This window comes from Myodes glareolus, chromosome 2 (assembly GCF_982192425.1).
Source record: "Myodes glareolus chromosome 2, mMyoGla1.1, whole genome shotgun sequence".
Taxonomy (NCBI): Eukaryota; Metazoa; Chordata; class Mammalia; order Rodentia; family Cricetidae; genus Myodes; species Myodes glareolus.
Genome location: NC_142027.1, coordinates 124365163 through 124382556, shown reverse-complemented (window position 1 = coordinate 124382556; position 17394 = coordinate 124365163). Strand labels below are relative to the sequence as shown.

At 45.1% G+C, this 17394-nt stretch overlaps 1 protein-coding gene across 3 annotated transcripts in view; it reads left to right on the top strand.

Annotated features, from left to right (window-relative positions):
- Nucleotides 1-17394, top strand: part of Cfap251 (cilia and flagella associated protein 251) — a 96532-nt gene that overhangs the window by 22575 nt on the left and 56563 nt on the right. For all 3 annotated transcript variants that reach the window (XM_048447304.3, XM_087903649.1, XM_085679345.2), the window contains exons 7-9: nt 202-282; nt 4992-5069; nt 6637-6687. In XM_048447304.3, coding sequence (XP_048303261.3) covers nt 202-282; nt 4992-5069; nt 6637-6687 — 210 coding nt within the window. The remainder of the gene's footprint in view (nt 1-201; nt 283-4991; nt 5070-6636; nt 6688-17394) is intronic.

Here is a 17394-nt window from a genome sequence, read left to right as displayed (position 1 = left end):
GTGTGTGTGTGTGTGTGTGTGTGTCTAGGATACTCAGGCTTCACAGTGCAGCGTGGCAGCGGGCGGGGGAGCGGGGGAGCATGCCTAGGAGTCAACTGTTCCTTTGTTCAGTTAGAAGCCTCAGGTAGGATTTCCATAGCCATGGGTTTCTCCTTGCACCCTCGGTGGCCTCAGAAGTCCTTTGCTGTGCTTTCCTTGCAGAAAGTGTGCATCTGGAAGTGGACCTTGGCAGTGGAGACGCCTGCATGCACCCTTGAGCTTCCCAAAGAGTATGGTTTCCAGGTGCGTTGAGTTTAACCCTGTGAATGCTGGCCTGTGCTTACTCTGAGGCTGCTCCGCGGGGGCTCTTTACGTTAGTGGGTTTCCTTGTGGAGCAGGAGGGCTTTGGACCTCATTTTATCCTTCCTAATAATAGCTAATATGTTTGACACACTTGCTACGTCCTAGATTCTGCTCAGTTCTTTACTTATGTTATCTCCCATAATCCGTGCAAACATGCCAGTGAAGAGTTACTGCTGTCTATGGACTACCACCATTAATTATTAAATACTCTATCTAAAGCCGCCCTGCCAGCAGCCTTCCTTATTCAGGAGCAGGTGCTCTGCTGTTTCGGACCTTGCAGCGAGTTGTTGAGATAAACGGATAGATACATTGTCAGCTCGCCAAGGCCTGTCTAGGATGCCCTGAGCACTGACCTCAGGCCTCTGTGCCCCACGTCAGGGCTCTCTGCTTCTCTTCTTCTCATTCTCCCTCCCTTAAGTTTAGAGGGGACTGGGTCTGTGCTCCTTGGGTCACGCATCTGAAACCCAGAGTATTGAGGAACTAACTCAGCGAGGCTCAGATCCTCATGCTCAGATCACATGTCCAGCTGCCCCATTTCCACTATCCTGTCAATCACTCAGAAAAATAAATGCTTCTATTTTAAAATTTGCACTGATCCAACAGCCAGCCACATGTGGTTATTTAGGCTTGGGGTGTGTATGCGTGTGAGCGTGTGTGTGTGTGTGTGTGTGTGTGTATGTGAAGTGTGCATGTGTGTATGCATATGTGGAGGCCATTAGGATTTATGTCTGGGATTATCCTTCATTGCTCCTCTACCTTACTCATTGGGCCAAGGTCCCTCAATCAAACCCAGAGCCAACTGATAGGATTAGTCCTGCTAGCCTAATTCTGGGAATCCCCCATCTCTGCCTTCTGAGGCTGCAATCACATAAGCAGGCCACCACGTCACTCAACATTTACATAGGTTCTGGAGATCCCAGCTTCTGTCCTCAGCTTGTGTGGTAAGCACCTTTAACTGCAGACCTCTCCCTAGGTGCGCTGTTTAGTTTTTGTTAATTGACGCCAGCCTAGACATACCTGGGCAGTTGCCTTCATCACGTTGACCTGTGGGAAAGTGAGGCATTTTCTTCATTGCCAATTAATGTGGGCGGGCTCAGCCCGCTGTGGGCAGTGCCATCCGAGGACAGGTGTGCCTGGGCTGAACCGAAAGCAGGCTATGCAAGCCACGAAGAACAAGCCAGTGACCAGCGATACCCTGGAGCCTTTGGGTCCTGCCTGTGTCCTCCTCCCACCTGACTCCCTTCACCCCCAGCCCTCCCCACCCCTACTCCCCTCAGTCAAACCCCTCCCCTCTCCCAGTTGCTTTTGGTCACTGTTGTATCATAGCAACGGAGAGCAGACTAGGACACCAGTCTCGGGCTCGGCATCCTTGAGACAGGTCCTGCCTGTGTCGCCAGGTAGCCTTGAACACAAAGTGGCTTCGGGTCTAGGCCTCCCCAGTGTGGGATTTGCAGGTGTGTGCTGCCACAGTTGGCTTCAGGTTTTTCAGTTTGTTTCTGTGCAAAATGCCTTTAGGACTTTCCCCGCTGAGTCTGTAGATCACTTTGTGAAGTATTGTCATCTTAATTATATTGTTTTCCAGCCCACAGCACACCAGGTGTCCCGCTGTTTGTTTATGCCGTCTTCACTTCCTTTTGGGGCAGTGCTTTGCAATTTCGAGTGTACAAATCTTTTCCCTCCTGGTTAAATTTATTCCTACGCGCATATATATATATATATATATATATATGTGTGTGTGTGTGTGTGTGTGTGTGTGTGTGTGTGTGTGTGTGTGTGTGTGTATACTTCCCCCCCTCTCTCTTTCTGGTGCTTTTGAAAGTCGATTCGCTTCCCTAATTCCCCTTTTCAGGTTGTTCACGGCTGCTGTGTAGAAACACAGCTGGATTCTGCCTCTTAGTTTTGTGTCCTGCAACTTTGCCAAATGCACTACTTAAATTTAAACTGATTGCAATGAACTCAAATGAGGAGCGTGGTTATCCAGCTTTTACTCACCACATTTTAAGCTCTCTCCAGCCGCTGGGCTGGGGGGTGGCTACAGAATTTGATACATTCCGCCACAGAGAGCTCAGGTTGGTCCAGGGGCTGAAGCCACTTCTACCTTCCCCACAGCCATTCCTATAGCTGGCAGCTGACAGCATTCCTCAGATGTCATTGAGAGGATGGGGACCATGAGGGTCAAACACTAGCCTGTCCCCATTCCCACACGTGTTTTTTTGTCCCTTTTACTGCCCCGTGAAAGGCTAGCTCACTAGACCTCTTGGTCTCCTCTGGCAATCTTCCCCTGGAGCCTCCACTCTGCCTCTCCTTAACCCTGAACCAGCACAGGGCAGATTACATCACTAGTCTCCAACCAGCTCCTGTGGGCCCTGTATCTCCTAACTCTTCACCTTGGTCCTTGTCTTAGGGTTTTTTATTTGTTTGCTTGTTTTATTGCTCAGAAGAGACACCATGACCACGGAAACCCTTGCAAAGAAAACATTTAATTGAGATTGCGGCTTACAGTTTCAGAGGTTCAGTCCATTATCATCACGATGGGGAGCATGGTGGTGTGCAGGGAGACATGGTGCTGGTTACATCTTGACCAGAAGACAACAGGAAGTTGACTGTCAGTCATGCTGAGGAAAACTTGAGCAAAAGAGATATCAAAGCCTGCCCTCACAGTGACACACTTCCTCCAACAAGGCCACACCTCCTAATAGTGCCACACCCTTTAGGGGTCCTTTTATTTCAAACCACCACACTCTTTTTCACATAAAATATCTAGAAGGGAGCTAGTAAAATGGCTGGGTAGGTAAGAGCAAACCTGAGGGCCTGAATTGAACCCCTGGAACTTACAACAGGAATTGATCCAACTCCTGAATGTAGTCTTCAGACCTCATTATAAGGGCCTGCAGTCACACACATAATGCATAATATACATTTAAAAAAACCTTCTAGAAGAGATCTCTCTACTTCTTTCCTCTATTTTGAATCTCACCTTCACACATCCTTCCTTCCTTCCTTCCTTCCTTCCTTCCTTCCTTCCTTCCTTCCTTCCTTCCTTCCTTCTTTCTTTCTTTCTTTCTTTCTTTCTTTCTTTCTTCCAGACTGCCTTCTACCTCGGAAAGTTTTGGCTTCTTAATGTTTAATTTCATAATAATTATAACTGTGTCACATGTGTTTGGGGGAAGCCGCATGTGCTGAAATCAGAAGACAGCTCTGTGGATTCAGTGCACTCCGTCCACCTCTACGAAGGCTCCAGGGATTGGGCTCAGGCTGTCAGGCTTGCGCAGTAAGCACAGGCATTTTTCCTGCTGAGCCATCTCGCCAGCCCCGTTTCTTTCACTCACCTTACTTTGTGACGCTGGTCACAGCTTTTTTTCTTTTTTCTTTCTCATTTCTGACTGGTAGTGCCTTGGGTGTGTCAGCTGCTTGTTTATCCTGTTAGTGGGCATTTAGGGCTTTTCCTCCTCGTGACCAGTCAGAGCAGATGCTTCTATGACACAAGCCTTCCCTTCTCATCCTTTGTTTTATTATTTAGTTTTGAAGGCTATTTCCCCTAAATGACGACCAGTCTTGTAACCTTTAATCCCGGCACATGGGAGGCAGAGGCAGGTGGATCTCTGTGAGTTCCAGGCCAGCCTGGTCTACAGAGTTAGTTCCAGAGCAGCCTGGTCTACATAGTGAGCCCCTGTCTCAGGGGAAAAGAAAAAGAAAAAAGAAACTAAAAGAAGCAGAGCAATTATTTACAGTTTTGGAGATAACTTTATTGACAGAAAAGACACTTTAAATAGAAAGTACCCTGGCCAAAACCGGTTTTCAGATGTGGGAAGGTCTGGTCCAAGCCTTGGGTCAGTCTGCATCACCCCTGTGAGTCCAACACAGGCATTGACGGTTCACACTTACACTGTAGATAGGGCAAACGATTGGCAAGGAATAGGCCTGGAGGTGGGGGAGTGGCGGGGGTGGGGCAGAAGCAGCTTGCTCGGCCTCACGGTTTGCAAGGCCTCTCGCACCAGCATCCCAGGTGGCAGCTCCTGCTCCCTGCACAGGCTCAAATCTTCCAGCCCGGTTTCTATCCCATAACTGTGGCCGTTGTTTGGTTTCTGCTTTTAGCGTTTCCCTCACTACAGTTTCTGTGGCGTCGATTTTTGGGAAGGGTGCCAACTACTCACGCCATACTGTCTTGGCAGCAATCAGAATTCCCTCCCAAAGCCTCATATTCATTCCAAGATCTCTTGTGGCCCTGTCAGTCCCTGAAGTGTGCGCTCGTCAGCCTTTGTCTGAAAAGGCACAGAATAGAGATGGTTAGAGATGGGAAGAGGCTGTGTTCAAGGGTGAAGTGCAGTAGCTGTGGTACCCGGGTTCACTGCCCAGTGGGCTGTGCGGGAGGAGAGAGCAGACCAATAGCTAAATGGTGGATACAGCTTATTCTGTGCTTGCTACGGATGATGCCTTGTAAAGGGAGTGCATCTTACACTCCTTCCTCAAAGCCAGAACTTAAACGCTCTTCTTCTTCTTTCCCAGGTTCCAAGTCTTTTGCATTTTTATGTCTAGCCCTACTCAGTTATTTGTTTTAATTAAAATTAGTATTTAATTGTAACACTCAGCTGAAGCAGTGAGAAACAGGTTTGTTTTCATGTAACACATTTTTATGCCTTATGCTTCAGAACTACCTCACCTTCAACCCAGCGAGCAATAGGGAGCTGGTGAGCAACAGCAAGACGCAGGCCGTCTATTACTCCTGGGTGAGTCGCACAGGGGTCTCAGACTGTGGGTGTTCAGTTTCTGAATACAGATGGTCCCTAGTATAATAACAGTGCATCTCTTTAGGAAGCAATGAACATATATTTAAGCGTTTTTATTTAATTATGGTATTTATCTTAGTCTCATTGGGAATTAGCATATTAAATTAGAAGCAGATAATTAAACTTCATTTAATTTTTTAAGGCAATGAGGCAAATATTTATTTGACTATATCTAATAGGTCCGAAAGATGGGGGCTTGTTTGGTTTTGTTTGTTTGTTTGACACCTTGAACTCTATTCCAAATTTCAGAAAGGATTTCTCTTCTCTTCTCTTCTCTTCTCTTCTTTTCTTTTCTTTTTTCTTTCTTTTTTTTTTTTTTTTTGAGATAGGGTTTTCTGTGTAGCCCTGGCCGTCCTGGAACTCACTCTGTAGACCAAGCTGTCCTCAAACCCAGAGGATATATATATATATTTTTTTAAGTAAAAAATAGTTATTTATTATTTGACAATTTCATCCATGAAAACAATGCATCTTGGTCATATGCATCCCAAGTCCCTCTCCACCTGCCTTCAGGAATCCCCAACTCTTCCCTCCCCTTCCTTTCAGCAACCCTCAACTTCTCCATCCACTCCCCCAAAGTACCACAACATGCCCCCCCCCATTTCATGTCATTTATTTATTTATTTAATGAGATTAAAGAAACACACAAACAGCCGCAGCGGAATACAGATGGACTTTAACTCAGCTCCTAGGTGCTCACCTTACAGACCTGCAAACAGGCACTCAATCTACCTAAGAAGTCATAGCAGCAGCGCTCTTACCAGTGACCAAAGTGCTCTGCGCACTTGACTGTGGCCCTGCATGCCTTTAATCACAGCACTCAGGAGGCAGAGGAAGGATCTCTGAGAGTTCAAGGCCCGCACAGTCTACAGAGTGAGTTCCAGGACAGCTAAGGATACATAGAGAAACCCTGTCTCAAAAAAACAAATAAACAAAAAAGAAGAAACAACACAGTTTGGTTATCAAGTGTATGATTCCATTTATATGGAACGTCGTACTAGGTAAGTCCACAGAGACAGGGAGTAGGGTTATGGCTGCCAAAGGCTGAGCAGAGCAGGCAGGAAGTGGTCGCAGGTCTCCCTGGGCTGACAGAAATGGTTGTTAAGCAGCATTATGAATATCATTCACACCACTAACGTGGACACCTAAGGAAATGCATTTGCCTTAAAAAAGGAGAAGTAAACAAAGCAAAACCAAAGACTGTTGAAAGGTTGCATGTCAGTAACATTTACTGCTTTGTGTGTTTATTTTCATTTAAAGCCCCATTAATGTAGAGCTCAGATTTGCATTAACCACCACACAGAGGCACAATCATGCCTGGCTTTTAAATAGATTTGTGTTTCTTTTCAAATGTTTTTAGCTATTCCCCAGGTGACAGGTTTTCTTCCTATGGGAACTGCAGTCCTCTGATCCCATTTGGGCACATTCGCTCTGGTTTAGTTAGCACGTAGTGCCTGTCTTGGCAGCTTAGTCTTTAAATAGTAATGTCTTTTTCTGTGCTTTTCAGCTTGAAGAGAAGGGTATACTTGCTCACAGTGCCCCGATTTTAACAGAAAAAGTGAGTATTCCTGTTGGATTTTCATGTCAGACACCATGAACGGGAAATGCGGATGTGCTGACTTGGTGGGTGTGGGCTTGCCTGGATCCTTTGTCCATAATGAATCGTCTTGTTAAAAATAATAGAAGCCTTGTAAAAATAAAATAAAATATTATGGGAAAAGATGTTATTAGTACGAGGAAATATTGAGAGATGGTTAGATTTTGTAATGTGCCTGTGTCTATTGACAAAGAATGAGAGCTAAGGGCAGCAGAGAGCCTGCAAAGGGAAGAAATGAGCTGAGTGAGCTGGAGGAAAGAGTTTCCCTGGGCTGGGTCCCCAGGGCTGCAAACAAAGGAGCACACTCCTCGGGAAGGCTACTGTGTCTGTCTGCAGACTTTGTTCTTGTGGGCATGACTCCTGGCGGCCATATCTCATAAAGCCCCTGTGAATAATGAATTAGGAAGTGGTGGACCATTGCTGCTGAGGGAATATGGAAGTTGGTTTCTGTAAACTGGTGCCATGTTTCCAGTTGATAAGGGCATAACCATGTTTCCTGTAGGCTTCTGCTTTAAAGATCCTTTTTAGATGTAACATTGAGGGTGTGATGGCTCGTGCTTGCACTTGGAAGACAGAGGCAGACAGATCTTTGTGTTCAAGACTAGCCTGATTATACAGAGTGAGTTTCAAGACATCCAGGACTGCACAGTGTCTCAGACAAAACTAAACAAATCCCTGAGGGCTGAGAACATAGTTCAGTTGGTACAGTGCCTGTTCACCATGCGTCTAGAAGAAGGGAACCTCAATTGAGAAAAATGCCTCCATAAAATCCAGCTATGAGGCATTTTCTTAATTAGTAATTGATGGGGGAAGGTCCAGCCCATTGTGAGTGGAGCTGGACCTGGGTTCTATAAGAAAGCTGACTGAGCAAGCCATGAGGAGCAAGCCAGTGAGCAGCACCCTCCATGGCCTCTGCTTCAGCTCCTGCCTCCAGGTTCCTGCCCTGTTTGAGTTCCTGTCCTGACCTCCTTCAGTGATATACTACAGTATGGAAGTGTAAGCCAAATAAACCCTCCCTCCCCAAGTTGCTCTGGTCATAGTGTTCCATGACAGCCATAGAAGCCATAACTAAGACATAAATCTAGAATTTTCTTGCAGAGTGCAATGGACAGCAGATTTGCTGTGGTATGTGATAGATTTCTGAGTTTCCTTCCTTCCTTCTTCCCTCCATAAATCCACTGCGGGCTTCATCAGAGTTCATTTCTTCTTCTCTATATATTTTAAAAGAATTCTGTAGCATGAATAATAAAAACTCAGAGACAGATATTGGGGTTAAAGCTGAAGACCAGAAAAGCAAAACATCCAAGCCATTAGAGAAGCCTTACCTCTACCAAGGCTGGGCGACTGTAGCCTGAGCCTCTGTCTCCCCCTGTCTTAAAGGTGTGAGCCACCACCTCCTGGATCTGTTTCTGCATTGGTCTTGTGTAGCCCAGGGTGGCCCTGAACTCACAGAGATCCACCTGCCTCTGTCTCCCAAATCCTGGGATTAAAGGTGTGTGACACCACTGCCTGGCCTCCAGTGGCTTAGTTTTACTTTCTGGTCTGCAGGCAAGCTTTATTAAAACATGAATAAAATATCACCATATTTCCCCTATGTGTCTAAAATTAAAAAGACTAATATAAGAAAAACTATATATAATAAATAAAATAACTATATACATTATATAAGGCAATAAATATATCAATGATCTCTAGTTCATTTGCATTTGACAAATATAGAGAAAATACTCCATATCTATCCTATCTTGGTGAGTCCAAAATCTTGTACCTAATTTACTTTCTATCTTAACTTGATTTCTGTATCTGGTAAACAAGGAAAATGGTAACTATCTAGTCTTCAACTCCTTCAGAGACCCACTAAGGAAATAATATTAAGCAGGAAGTGCAAGCAAGTGACTTCCAAAAACTGTGAGAAATGACAGAAACAGTAGGCTACTGGACAGTCACCCAGAGTTTCTCTGCAATGTTGAGGCATCCACCTTAAGCCTACAGGTCTAGAATATCTGACAGACTTTTTATGAAACAGGGTTTTTGAAGGACTGTCCTGCCTTGTCTGGGCAAGGTTTAGCAGTCACTCTCTTCTGTGTCCTCCTTGTCCCATTAGGACAGCATACTGCCAGAAGTTGAAGCAAGGACATTTTCCTGCCCCATGGCTTACTTTTGCCACAAAGAAAGCAAATTCCATATGAAATTTCTTTGTTGCCCATCATCTTCTCTGAAGTAAATTAGTGCTGCCAGAAGCAGACATGTTGTATTGTCATAAAGAAAGAAAAAAGTACCTATGTTATTAAAACATCTTAAATGCCATATTCTGTAGATCTCTGAAGTGTTTGTTGATGACCTGACTATTTAAAACATATCTCTGTTTGACCTTGAAAACATACCAAATGCGACTACAAGTTCAATTGTAATAGGTGACTAATTACTAACCTGCATTTTCTTATTATCCTAAACAGTTGGTAATAATAACTTTCAAGGACTAGAAATTTATATTACATTGTTAAATGAGTTGTATAGGTACAATACCTTGAACAAGATTAGAAATGTATGTTCAGTCTGTTTTAACAAAATTAGTCTCAAATTTATATCAATATACAAAATTTGTATACAACGTACAAAAGTTCAATTCAATGTAAAATCTTTAAAACTAGTGGTTGCTTTTTTAGGAGTAGATTCAATAATCTACCTTTTTATCTTATCTATCTATATCCCCCTTTTTTCAAGAACCTTGACTCTAATTTTCTTTGTTTAGATTTTTTCCTGACCGTTACCAATAAAAACTTGTAACCAATCCCCCTAAACAATGTCAAATATCCATAACCCATTGAACAACCAAAAATCACCCACCCCACCTCTTGGGAATGTGGGCATCATATTCTTAAATTTACTTCTTGCTGTCTGGGGGTGACAGTGTCTTTGAGGATCCTGAAAAGAAAATTTGGGGTTAATTGTCAAGTCCTGGGAGAGGTAGCTGCATCATTTGTTGTCCAGTCTCTGCATAATGAGAAAGTGCAGGGCTTGTTTCAAGTCCTGGCTAGACTAAATCATCTCAGCTAGCCACCTCAAAATTGTTCTGAGCAGTTTGTAGTCCAAAAGTGAATCTTTAGGTGGTGTTTTGCAGTTTAGTGATGTTATCTTAGTCCTGGAGGAATCATTGTTGTAGGGTCCCATCCTCCTTATGGAGGCTTCAAGGATCACCATTAAGTGTGCTCATGGTTCACTGCAGAAAACTGACAGAGACTCAAACCTGAAATCATGTACATGAAGGTAGACGAAACCTTTATCTAGAATTTGTTAGTGCTCTGTGTGATCATTAATATCATGATGAAAAGTTTATATATAAATATAAATATATATAAATCTGATAAATCTTATACCTTAAGAAAAGCTGTTAAAGAGTCAATATAAAACCAAAGGTTTATGAGATTAGTGACAATAAAGGAGTCCTTAAATATTTGTTTTTCTTCTGTCCCATATCAAGTGGCTCTTCTGACTGAGGCAGAGATTTTGGATTTCACTTTAATAAACATGTTTGGGATTAGAGAAGGAGAGAGCCACACTCCAACTCCAAAGCCAGCTTTAATTTTTAATTAAAAATTCAGATCAAATGGCCATGGTTTTTAATGAACTGTCATCTCTTCTAATTAAAAGAAGCCTCTTATTCAAATTTAATCTTTATCAATTTTGATGATATCCATAGCTTTTCTTCTCCTATGAAAACAAAAGCAAAACCACTTTCTCAACATAACACATGCCATGGTTTCCATTCTGAGGTCAATACATCTTTAAAGTATATCGGCTGATTTTGTTGGACTCTAGTGTCCAACCCGAGAAGGAGTCACCTCCAGAGACCACCTCATATACCACAGCCGATGCAAAAGCATGAGGATTTTATTAATTCTGTCATGACAGGGTGAGGGGCATTCGGAAAGCCGAGAGACCCCCGACTAGCTGGTACAGTCTACTTTTAAAGGAGAAGGCCCCATAGAAACAAGAGGGGTGTTCCTTGACCATTATGATTGGCTTGTTCGAGAAGGGCTAATACCAATAATTGACTGGAGAACTATTGTCAGATCAGATGAGGTAAGAGGTCATTTTGACCCCGTTTCCCAGGGGACTGAGTCAAAACATACGTGTATGGGTAATTGTTCAGGAACTGAGTACGTGCATGTGTAGCTGTTAGGTCCTTGGTTCCCAGGGGAGGAGGGGAAGCACTGAGGCACAGAGGCTGAGAGGGTTTGGAATTGTCAGAAATGGCTTCAGAATTGTCTAAAATCTTATATTCCCTCCTCTTATTTGGTCAAATATCTCAATCTTGAGATATTAGTAAATTTGGGGGACTAATTGGTTCTGTACACAGAAATTAACAAACCAGTGTTGTAGGCCCATCATAGATTAATAGAGGGCACCAGGCCCTGTTGTCCTGGGACTTGGGAGAGTTAGGTTTGTTCCCAATTGTAGGACATATAAGAGCTGATATGGTTGAAACTGCCAGATGAGGCTATTTCCTCATAATAGGGATATCCTGCTGACAGGCAAAACCAGCAAAATTATGTCAAGCTGGGATCAGTACCATTTAGCAAAGAAAAGGCTCCCATTATCAGACTAAACAGTCGCTGGCCTGTATTAGAGGTTGCCAGCAATGAAGCAGGGGTTGCAGAAGGGTTCTTAGCACTAGGAGTGGGGCCCAGGGCCCTGGCAAAGGGGGCTACCTCAGCAGGGGCTAGCTGGCCCTGGTCAGGCAATACCAAGTTGGACTCTAGTACTATGGTCATGGGAGGTGTTAAAACAACTTGCAGGGTGAACAGAATCCCTGTGTTTCCTTCCTGGATCACACAACTGTAAACCCCAAGTATTGCCTGTTAACCATTTAGTGTTTTTTGCTAACCCCCAATCAGGAGACACTGACATTGGTTTTATATCATCAGACAGCATAACAAAATACTTTAGGCCCCCCTGTACTACAGAGTTTGCTTTTCCCCCTAGACAAATATATCATTTAGAATATTTGCATGTAGGACAAGAGTTTCCGGAGGTTTGCTCAGTAGCCTCCCAAGAGTCTTTTGCTAAAGCACATAGGTCAAAAGTTAGCTGGGGGAACCAGGTATTCAGGGGATGAACTCCAGTGGCTAGCCTTAAGGCTTGCCCAGTCTCAAAGTTAGTCAGGGCCCAGGTTAAGTCCTAAGGTATAAACATCAGGGCAAAGATCAGCAAGCCTGGTAGAATCAGGCCTTTTTGAGAGGATTTTGGGTTCGCTGAAGCTTTCATTTGGAAGGTCCTGGGTCGTTCTGTGGAGGTGCAGGCTTGACGTGAGACACGTGGATCCAGGCTGCAATACTATCCATTTTGAGGGCAGTAGGTGTCTTAAGAAGCATGGTATAGGGTCCCTTCCAGCGAGGTTCAAGGTTTTGGGACTGGTGTCTCCAAACATACACAGAATCACCAACCTGGAAAGGGTGTGAGATTTCTGGGTGCCCAGGCTGGCGTTGGGAGGTTTCGACAGAGAAGTAGGGAGAGTAGCTTAGTCCAGCAGGCAGCAGCAGAACTAATTAGGACCCCTTTAGGGGAGTCTAATCCTGCCAGCAGCAGCAGGCCCTGGTCAGATAGTACTTGGTTTTAGATAACATCTCATGTCCCAAGTCCTTTCTGACACCCATGGAGACAGTCCCATTGTTCGCCCCCGGGAGACAAGTGGGGGAGATGTCACACGTCCCTGTGCTCCACATGGAGCATTGTATTTTTAGGCACCACAGTATAAAAATCTAGCTTTCCCAAGGGGCGTCTGTGTTCTGGACCCGAATATTTTCTCTAGGGGAAAATCTGCCAGCCTCCAGGGGCAGCTGTGGGGGATATGCATCTCAGATAGCCCAGGAGGCTAGCCCTGCTATCTGAGGCTAGCCCTGCTACTAGTTGACAGAAATCAGGGGTGAGGGCAGGGGTATCAAAGCAAGGGCTTGAGGAGACAGGGATTGCAGGTATGAGCGGGCGGCTGCTGTTCTGGCTGTGGGGTGCTGAGCTTTTCTCATGCCCCTCTGGATATACCCCAGGCGTCAATTCTGGAACAAATGCGAGATTTCCAAGTGTCAGGGTGGCCAGGAGTCTCTATGCCTGGGCTTGGAGATCTGGAGAGCCTTCAACCGCGCCTGCAGAATGGGTTTGTGAGCAGATGGGTCATGAGGGGGCCTTAGGAAGCCAAGGCGAGGGGGGGGGAGGTCCCCCATACTGGATCTACATAGAACAGGGCTAGGGGGAGGAGCTGTACTCAGTCTCTAATGCCAGTTCTAAGGCTTAATTTGTTTTAGGGTCTTTATTATTTATCCTTTTTACCTGTCCTGAACTCTGGGGTCTGTGTGCATAATGTAATTTTCCCCAGTCTTACCCATGTCCTGGCTTTTCTGGGCAACAAGGTAGTTTTACCATAAATTCTGATTACCTTGGGCAGGCCAAACCTCGGGAAGATTTCTTCTTTGATCTTCTTAGTCATGGTGAGAAAAAGTTTCTCTGCCATCGGTAGTTCGTATCAAAAGGCCGATGTACCTTTAAGAAGACTGTTTGTTCCATGTCCCCCGCCCCTCCTCATCGGGGTGGCACCAGTTGTTGCCTCTCAGAAGCCTACCTCCCGGCTGTGCAGGACTCCTCCTGCTCAGTCCGGGGCGACAGAGGGGTCGTTGCCCGCAGTGGCAGTGGCGGCGCTGGGCGCGGGCTCCTCAGCCTTCTCCCAGCCTTCTCCCGGCCAGGGACTCTGGCTGCTATTCCTTGCCCCTCTTTGCTGTGCGGCTCTGGTTAGCTCGCGGGCTCCTTGCGGTTCTGCATCATCAGCCACTGAATTTGCACTGCTGGCCTTGGATCTGTTTCAAACTCCGGTGAGGTGGGGGCATCCGCCAGCCTGCCTGAGCCTCTCCAGCCTGAAGTGCCCTCGGCGCCCACCCGGCCTGCTACCCTGGGGCTGCTCCCACCTGGCCCATTGCTGTCTGCAGGGGCCTTGCCCAGCGAGGTGACAAAGGCTGAGAGCAACCTGCTTTCCCTGCAGGGGAAGCAGCAGGGGGAGTGAAAACAAAAAGGCTTTTGATTCCAGATCTACAGTTCATAAGGTGGCTCATTGATAACATAGAGTACTCAGTCCATAGTCAAATGTTTTAGACACAGCAAAGGGGAATTCCTCCCCTTTTTCCCATACACCCCAGAATCAGACACCTGGGTGCACAGCGTAAGCAAGCGGGGGAATTTCAGTACTGTCACTGTGGCTACTGCGTAGGCCTCTTAGGTGGGCAGAGCACCATTTCAGTAGCCGGCTGCATTCTGTGCCGGTGCCGTTCTCCGACCGCTCCTGCTCAGCAGCTGCTTTGGGAAGTGTCTCGAGCCCAAAGCCCTGTAGGGCCATTCCTCCTCATTGTTTTTTTTTTCCATTCGACCCAGGTGGTGGCAGCTTAAATCCGTATTGGACCACTCAGGGGCTGCTCTGTCTGAGGTGCACAGTCTCTGCAGCTGTCGTCTTCTGTTGCCTCCCTATCTATCTAATTTTTTTTCCTTTAGTAAGTCCTGGAGGGAGCATCTCTGCCGTCCCTTCGTTCTCTGCAACTTGCTACAAATGTCTGACTCTGACTGACCTATAAAAGACATCATTACATTGGCTTGGCGATCTGCCTGCAGGAGTACTATCATACCTTTGTGCTATTGCTCTTACCTTAGCCAAATTAGCAAATTAGTGGGGTGCTTTGCAAACCCCCTTTTTAGACCCGCCAATCAGAATCTGGCATTAAAGACGGAGCTGTTCCCTTCCAGCTGGAGTATTGAAGTCCCATTTGGGTCAAGTCAGAGGGAAGGTATCCCGTCCTGTCCTCTATCGTTCGGTGCTTGGGTTGGCCTGCTGTCAGCTCCTGGGACATTTTTTTAAACTTCAAAGAGAACTCACTGTTTTTCCTCTGTGGTTAGGAGCACCTGTAAGAGCTGCTGGCAATCATCCAAGTGGGCTGATGGTAACCAGAACAGATTCTAGAAGACCGGTCACGGTCTGAGGGTACCAAGAAAAGAAAGGGTTATAAGTAAAGATTAGAGGCAGAAAAAAGCAGTATTGTAATTGACCTGCTACTGGGCGAAAGGGAAATGCTTGGGAGGTCACTCTCTCCCTAGTGGACGTCCCTCCCCTGTCCCAGCATAGATGCTGAGTGCTGAAGTTTTCAGGGCTAGGGCCTGACCAGCGGGGCTCCTCAGGAATGAAGTGTTTCCTCCGGGAGAGGAGGAGAGAGAAGTCTGCCATGCTTGGCTGGATAACAGGAAGAACTGGAGGGGCCTGGATTCTGGGTTTCTTTTGCTCCTGTACAGAAAAGAGAGAAGGCAAAGGACTCGGGGAGGGGCAGCCACCGCATCACCTCCTCCAGCGGTGGGGCTGCTTTCGGAATCAGGGGAACTGATGATGGCCAGGGGGCCCGATGACAGGTTCTGAATTCCTGCAGATAGATTTAGCAAAGACAAACCGACATACAAAAGCAAAAATATAAAGAGACAGACACAAACTCAAAACCAGAAGCTGGTGCTCTCACCACCACTCTGGTGCAGAACTGAAGATACATAAGAACAAAAAGACAGACATAGACTCAAAATCAGAAGCCACACGGCAGCAGATCCAAAAATATAGATGGAGGATCACACCTCCCCTGGAGATTAGGGCAACCTGGTCACCCTTCCCTCCAGTAAATGCCCATGAAACGTCTTTCAGGGCTAGGGCATGGGATCTCAGGACACGTCTGCCTCCTCCCTTAGCCCCATTTCAATACAGACCCTGCGCAAGTACAATTCTCAAATCACTTATTCATAATTACACAGAAACAGAAACAGAAACACAATACATAAACAGAAAGACATAAAAATGAGCTCGTTTCTTTATACCTCCAACTGGGTCTAGAGTGTGTCCGGGAGCAACTCGATTCCCGGTCAGGGAACCAAATGTTGGACTCTAGTGTCCAACCCAAGAAGGAGTCACCCCCAGAGACCACCTCATATACCACAGCCGATGCAAAAGCATGAGGATTTTATTAATTCTATCATGACAGGGTCCCCCAGCATTCGGGAAGCTGAGAGACCCCAACTAGCTGGTACAGTCTACTTTTAAAGGAGAAGGCCCCATAGAAACAAGAGGGGTGTTCCTTGACCATTATGATTGGCTTATTCGAAAAGGGCTAATACCAATAATTGACTGGAGAACTATTGTCAGATCAGATGAGGTAAGAGATCATTTTGACCCCGTTTCCCAGGGTACTGAGTCAAAACATACGTGTATGGGTAATTGTTCAGGAACTGAGTACGTGCATGTGTAGCTGTTAGGTCCTTGGTTCCCAGGGGAGGAGGGGAAGCACTGAGGCACAGAGGCTGAGAGGGTTTGGAATTGTCAGAAATGGCTTCAGAATTGTCTAAAATCTTACAATTTAATCTGTAGTTTTTTTTTCTTCTATCCAGTGTCTCTTCTGAGCTGTTGTTCCTTTCTCAATAGCATTTAGAAAAATCAAAGTTAGTAAAACATTGTGCAATCTATTTCTGGGGGTGCTGTGGGACAATGGTCTTGTACCCTGTCACTTGTATTGTTTTAATAAAACACTGATTGACCTGTAGCCAGACAGGAAGTATAGGCGGGGTAACCAGGTAGGAAGTAAAGGCGGGGTGAGGAGAACAGGGGAAATTCTGGGAAGAGGAAAGACTCAGTCTACAGTCATCACCCAGACACTGAGGAAGCAAGATGAGTATGCCTTGCTGATAAAAGGTACCAAGACATGTATCTAACACAGACAAGAATTATGAGCTAATTTAAGATGTAAGAATTAGTTAATAAGAAAGCCTGAGCTACTAGACCAACCAGTTTATAATTAATGTAGACCTCTGTTTCTTTGGGACTGAATGGCTACGGGACTGGGTGGGACAGAAACCTCAGTCAACATGGGGTTATTTATCATAGCTTTTTGTTTATTTAACATATCCTTTAGAGTTTGAGTTGATCTTTCTATAACTGCCTGCCCTGTAGGATTGTATATATTGCTTTATATGTATAATATGCTTTATAGTATAATAAGAAAAAAAACTGTTTTATTTTCTTAGAGACATATGCTTCTGGAGCATTATCTGTCTTTATTTGTACAGGTATACTTATGATGACCATAACTTCTAGAAAATATATGATTACCAAATCAGCCTTTTCTAAATTCAAAGCAGTTGTCCATTGAAAACCTGAATAGGTATCAATAGGTGTACATATTTTAGTTTTCCAAATTCTACAAAATGGAACACATCCATCTGCCAGATTTCACCCCTTTGAGTACCCTTTGGGTTACTTCCTGCAGGTAGTAGTGTTTGGTTGTATAAAGAACAAGTAGGACATTTCCTTACAATTTCCTTGGCTTAATGCCACGTGATGGGAAAAATCTTTTTTTTTAAAAAAATCTTTGTTATTGACATGATGTTTTCTTATGAAATTCTGAGGCCTTCAGCACTTCCAATCAATAATTGATTGATTTCTGCATTAACTTGTGCTAGAGGACCTGGCAGACATGTATAGGATGTAATATATATCCTATATATTTAAATCAATAACTATAAGAGGCGTATCTCTTAGATCTGTCACCATTCTCCATTTACCAGATTTGTTTTTAACAACAAAAACAGGAGAATTCCAAGAGCTGA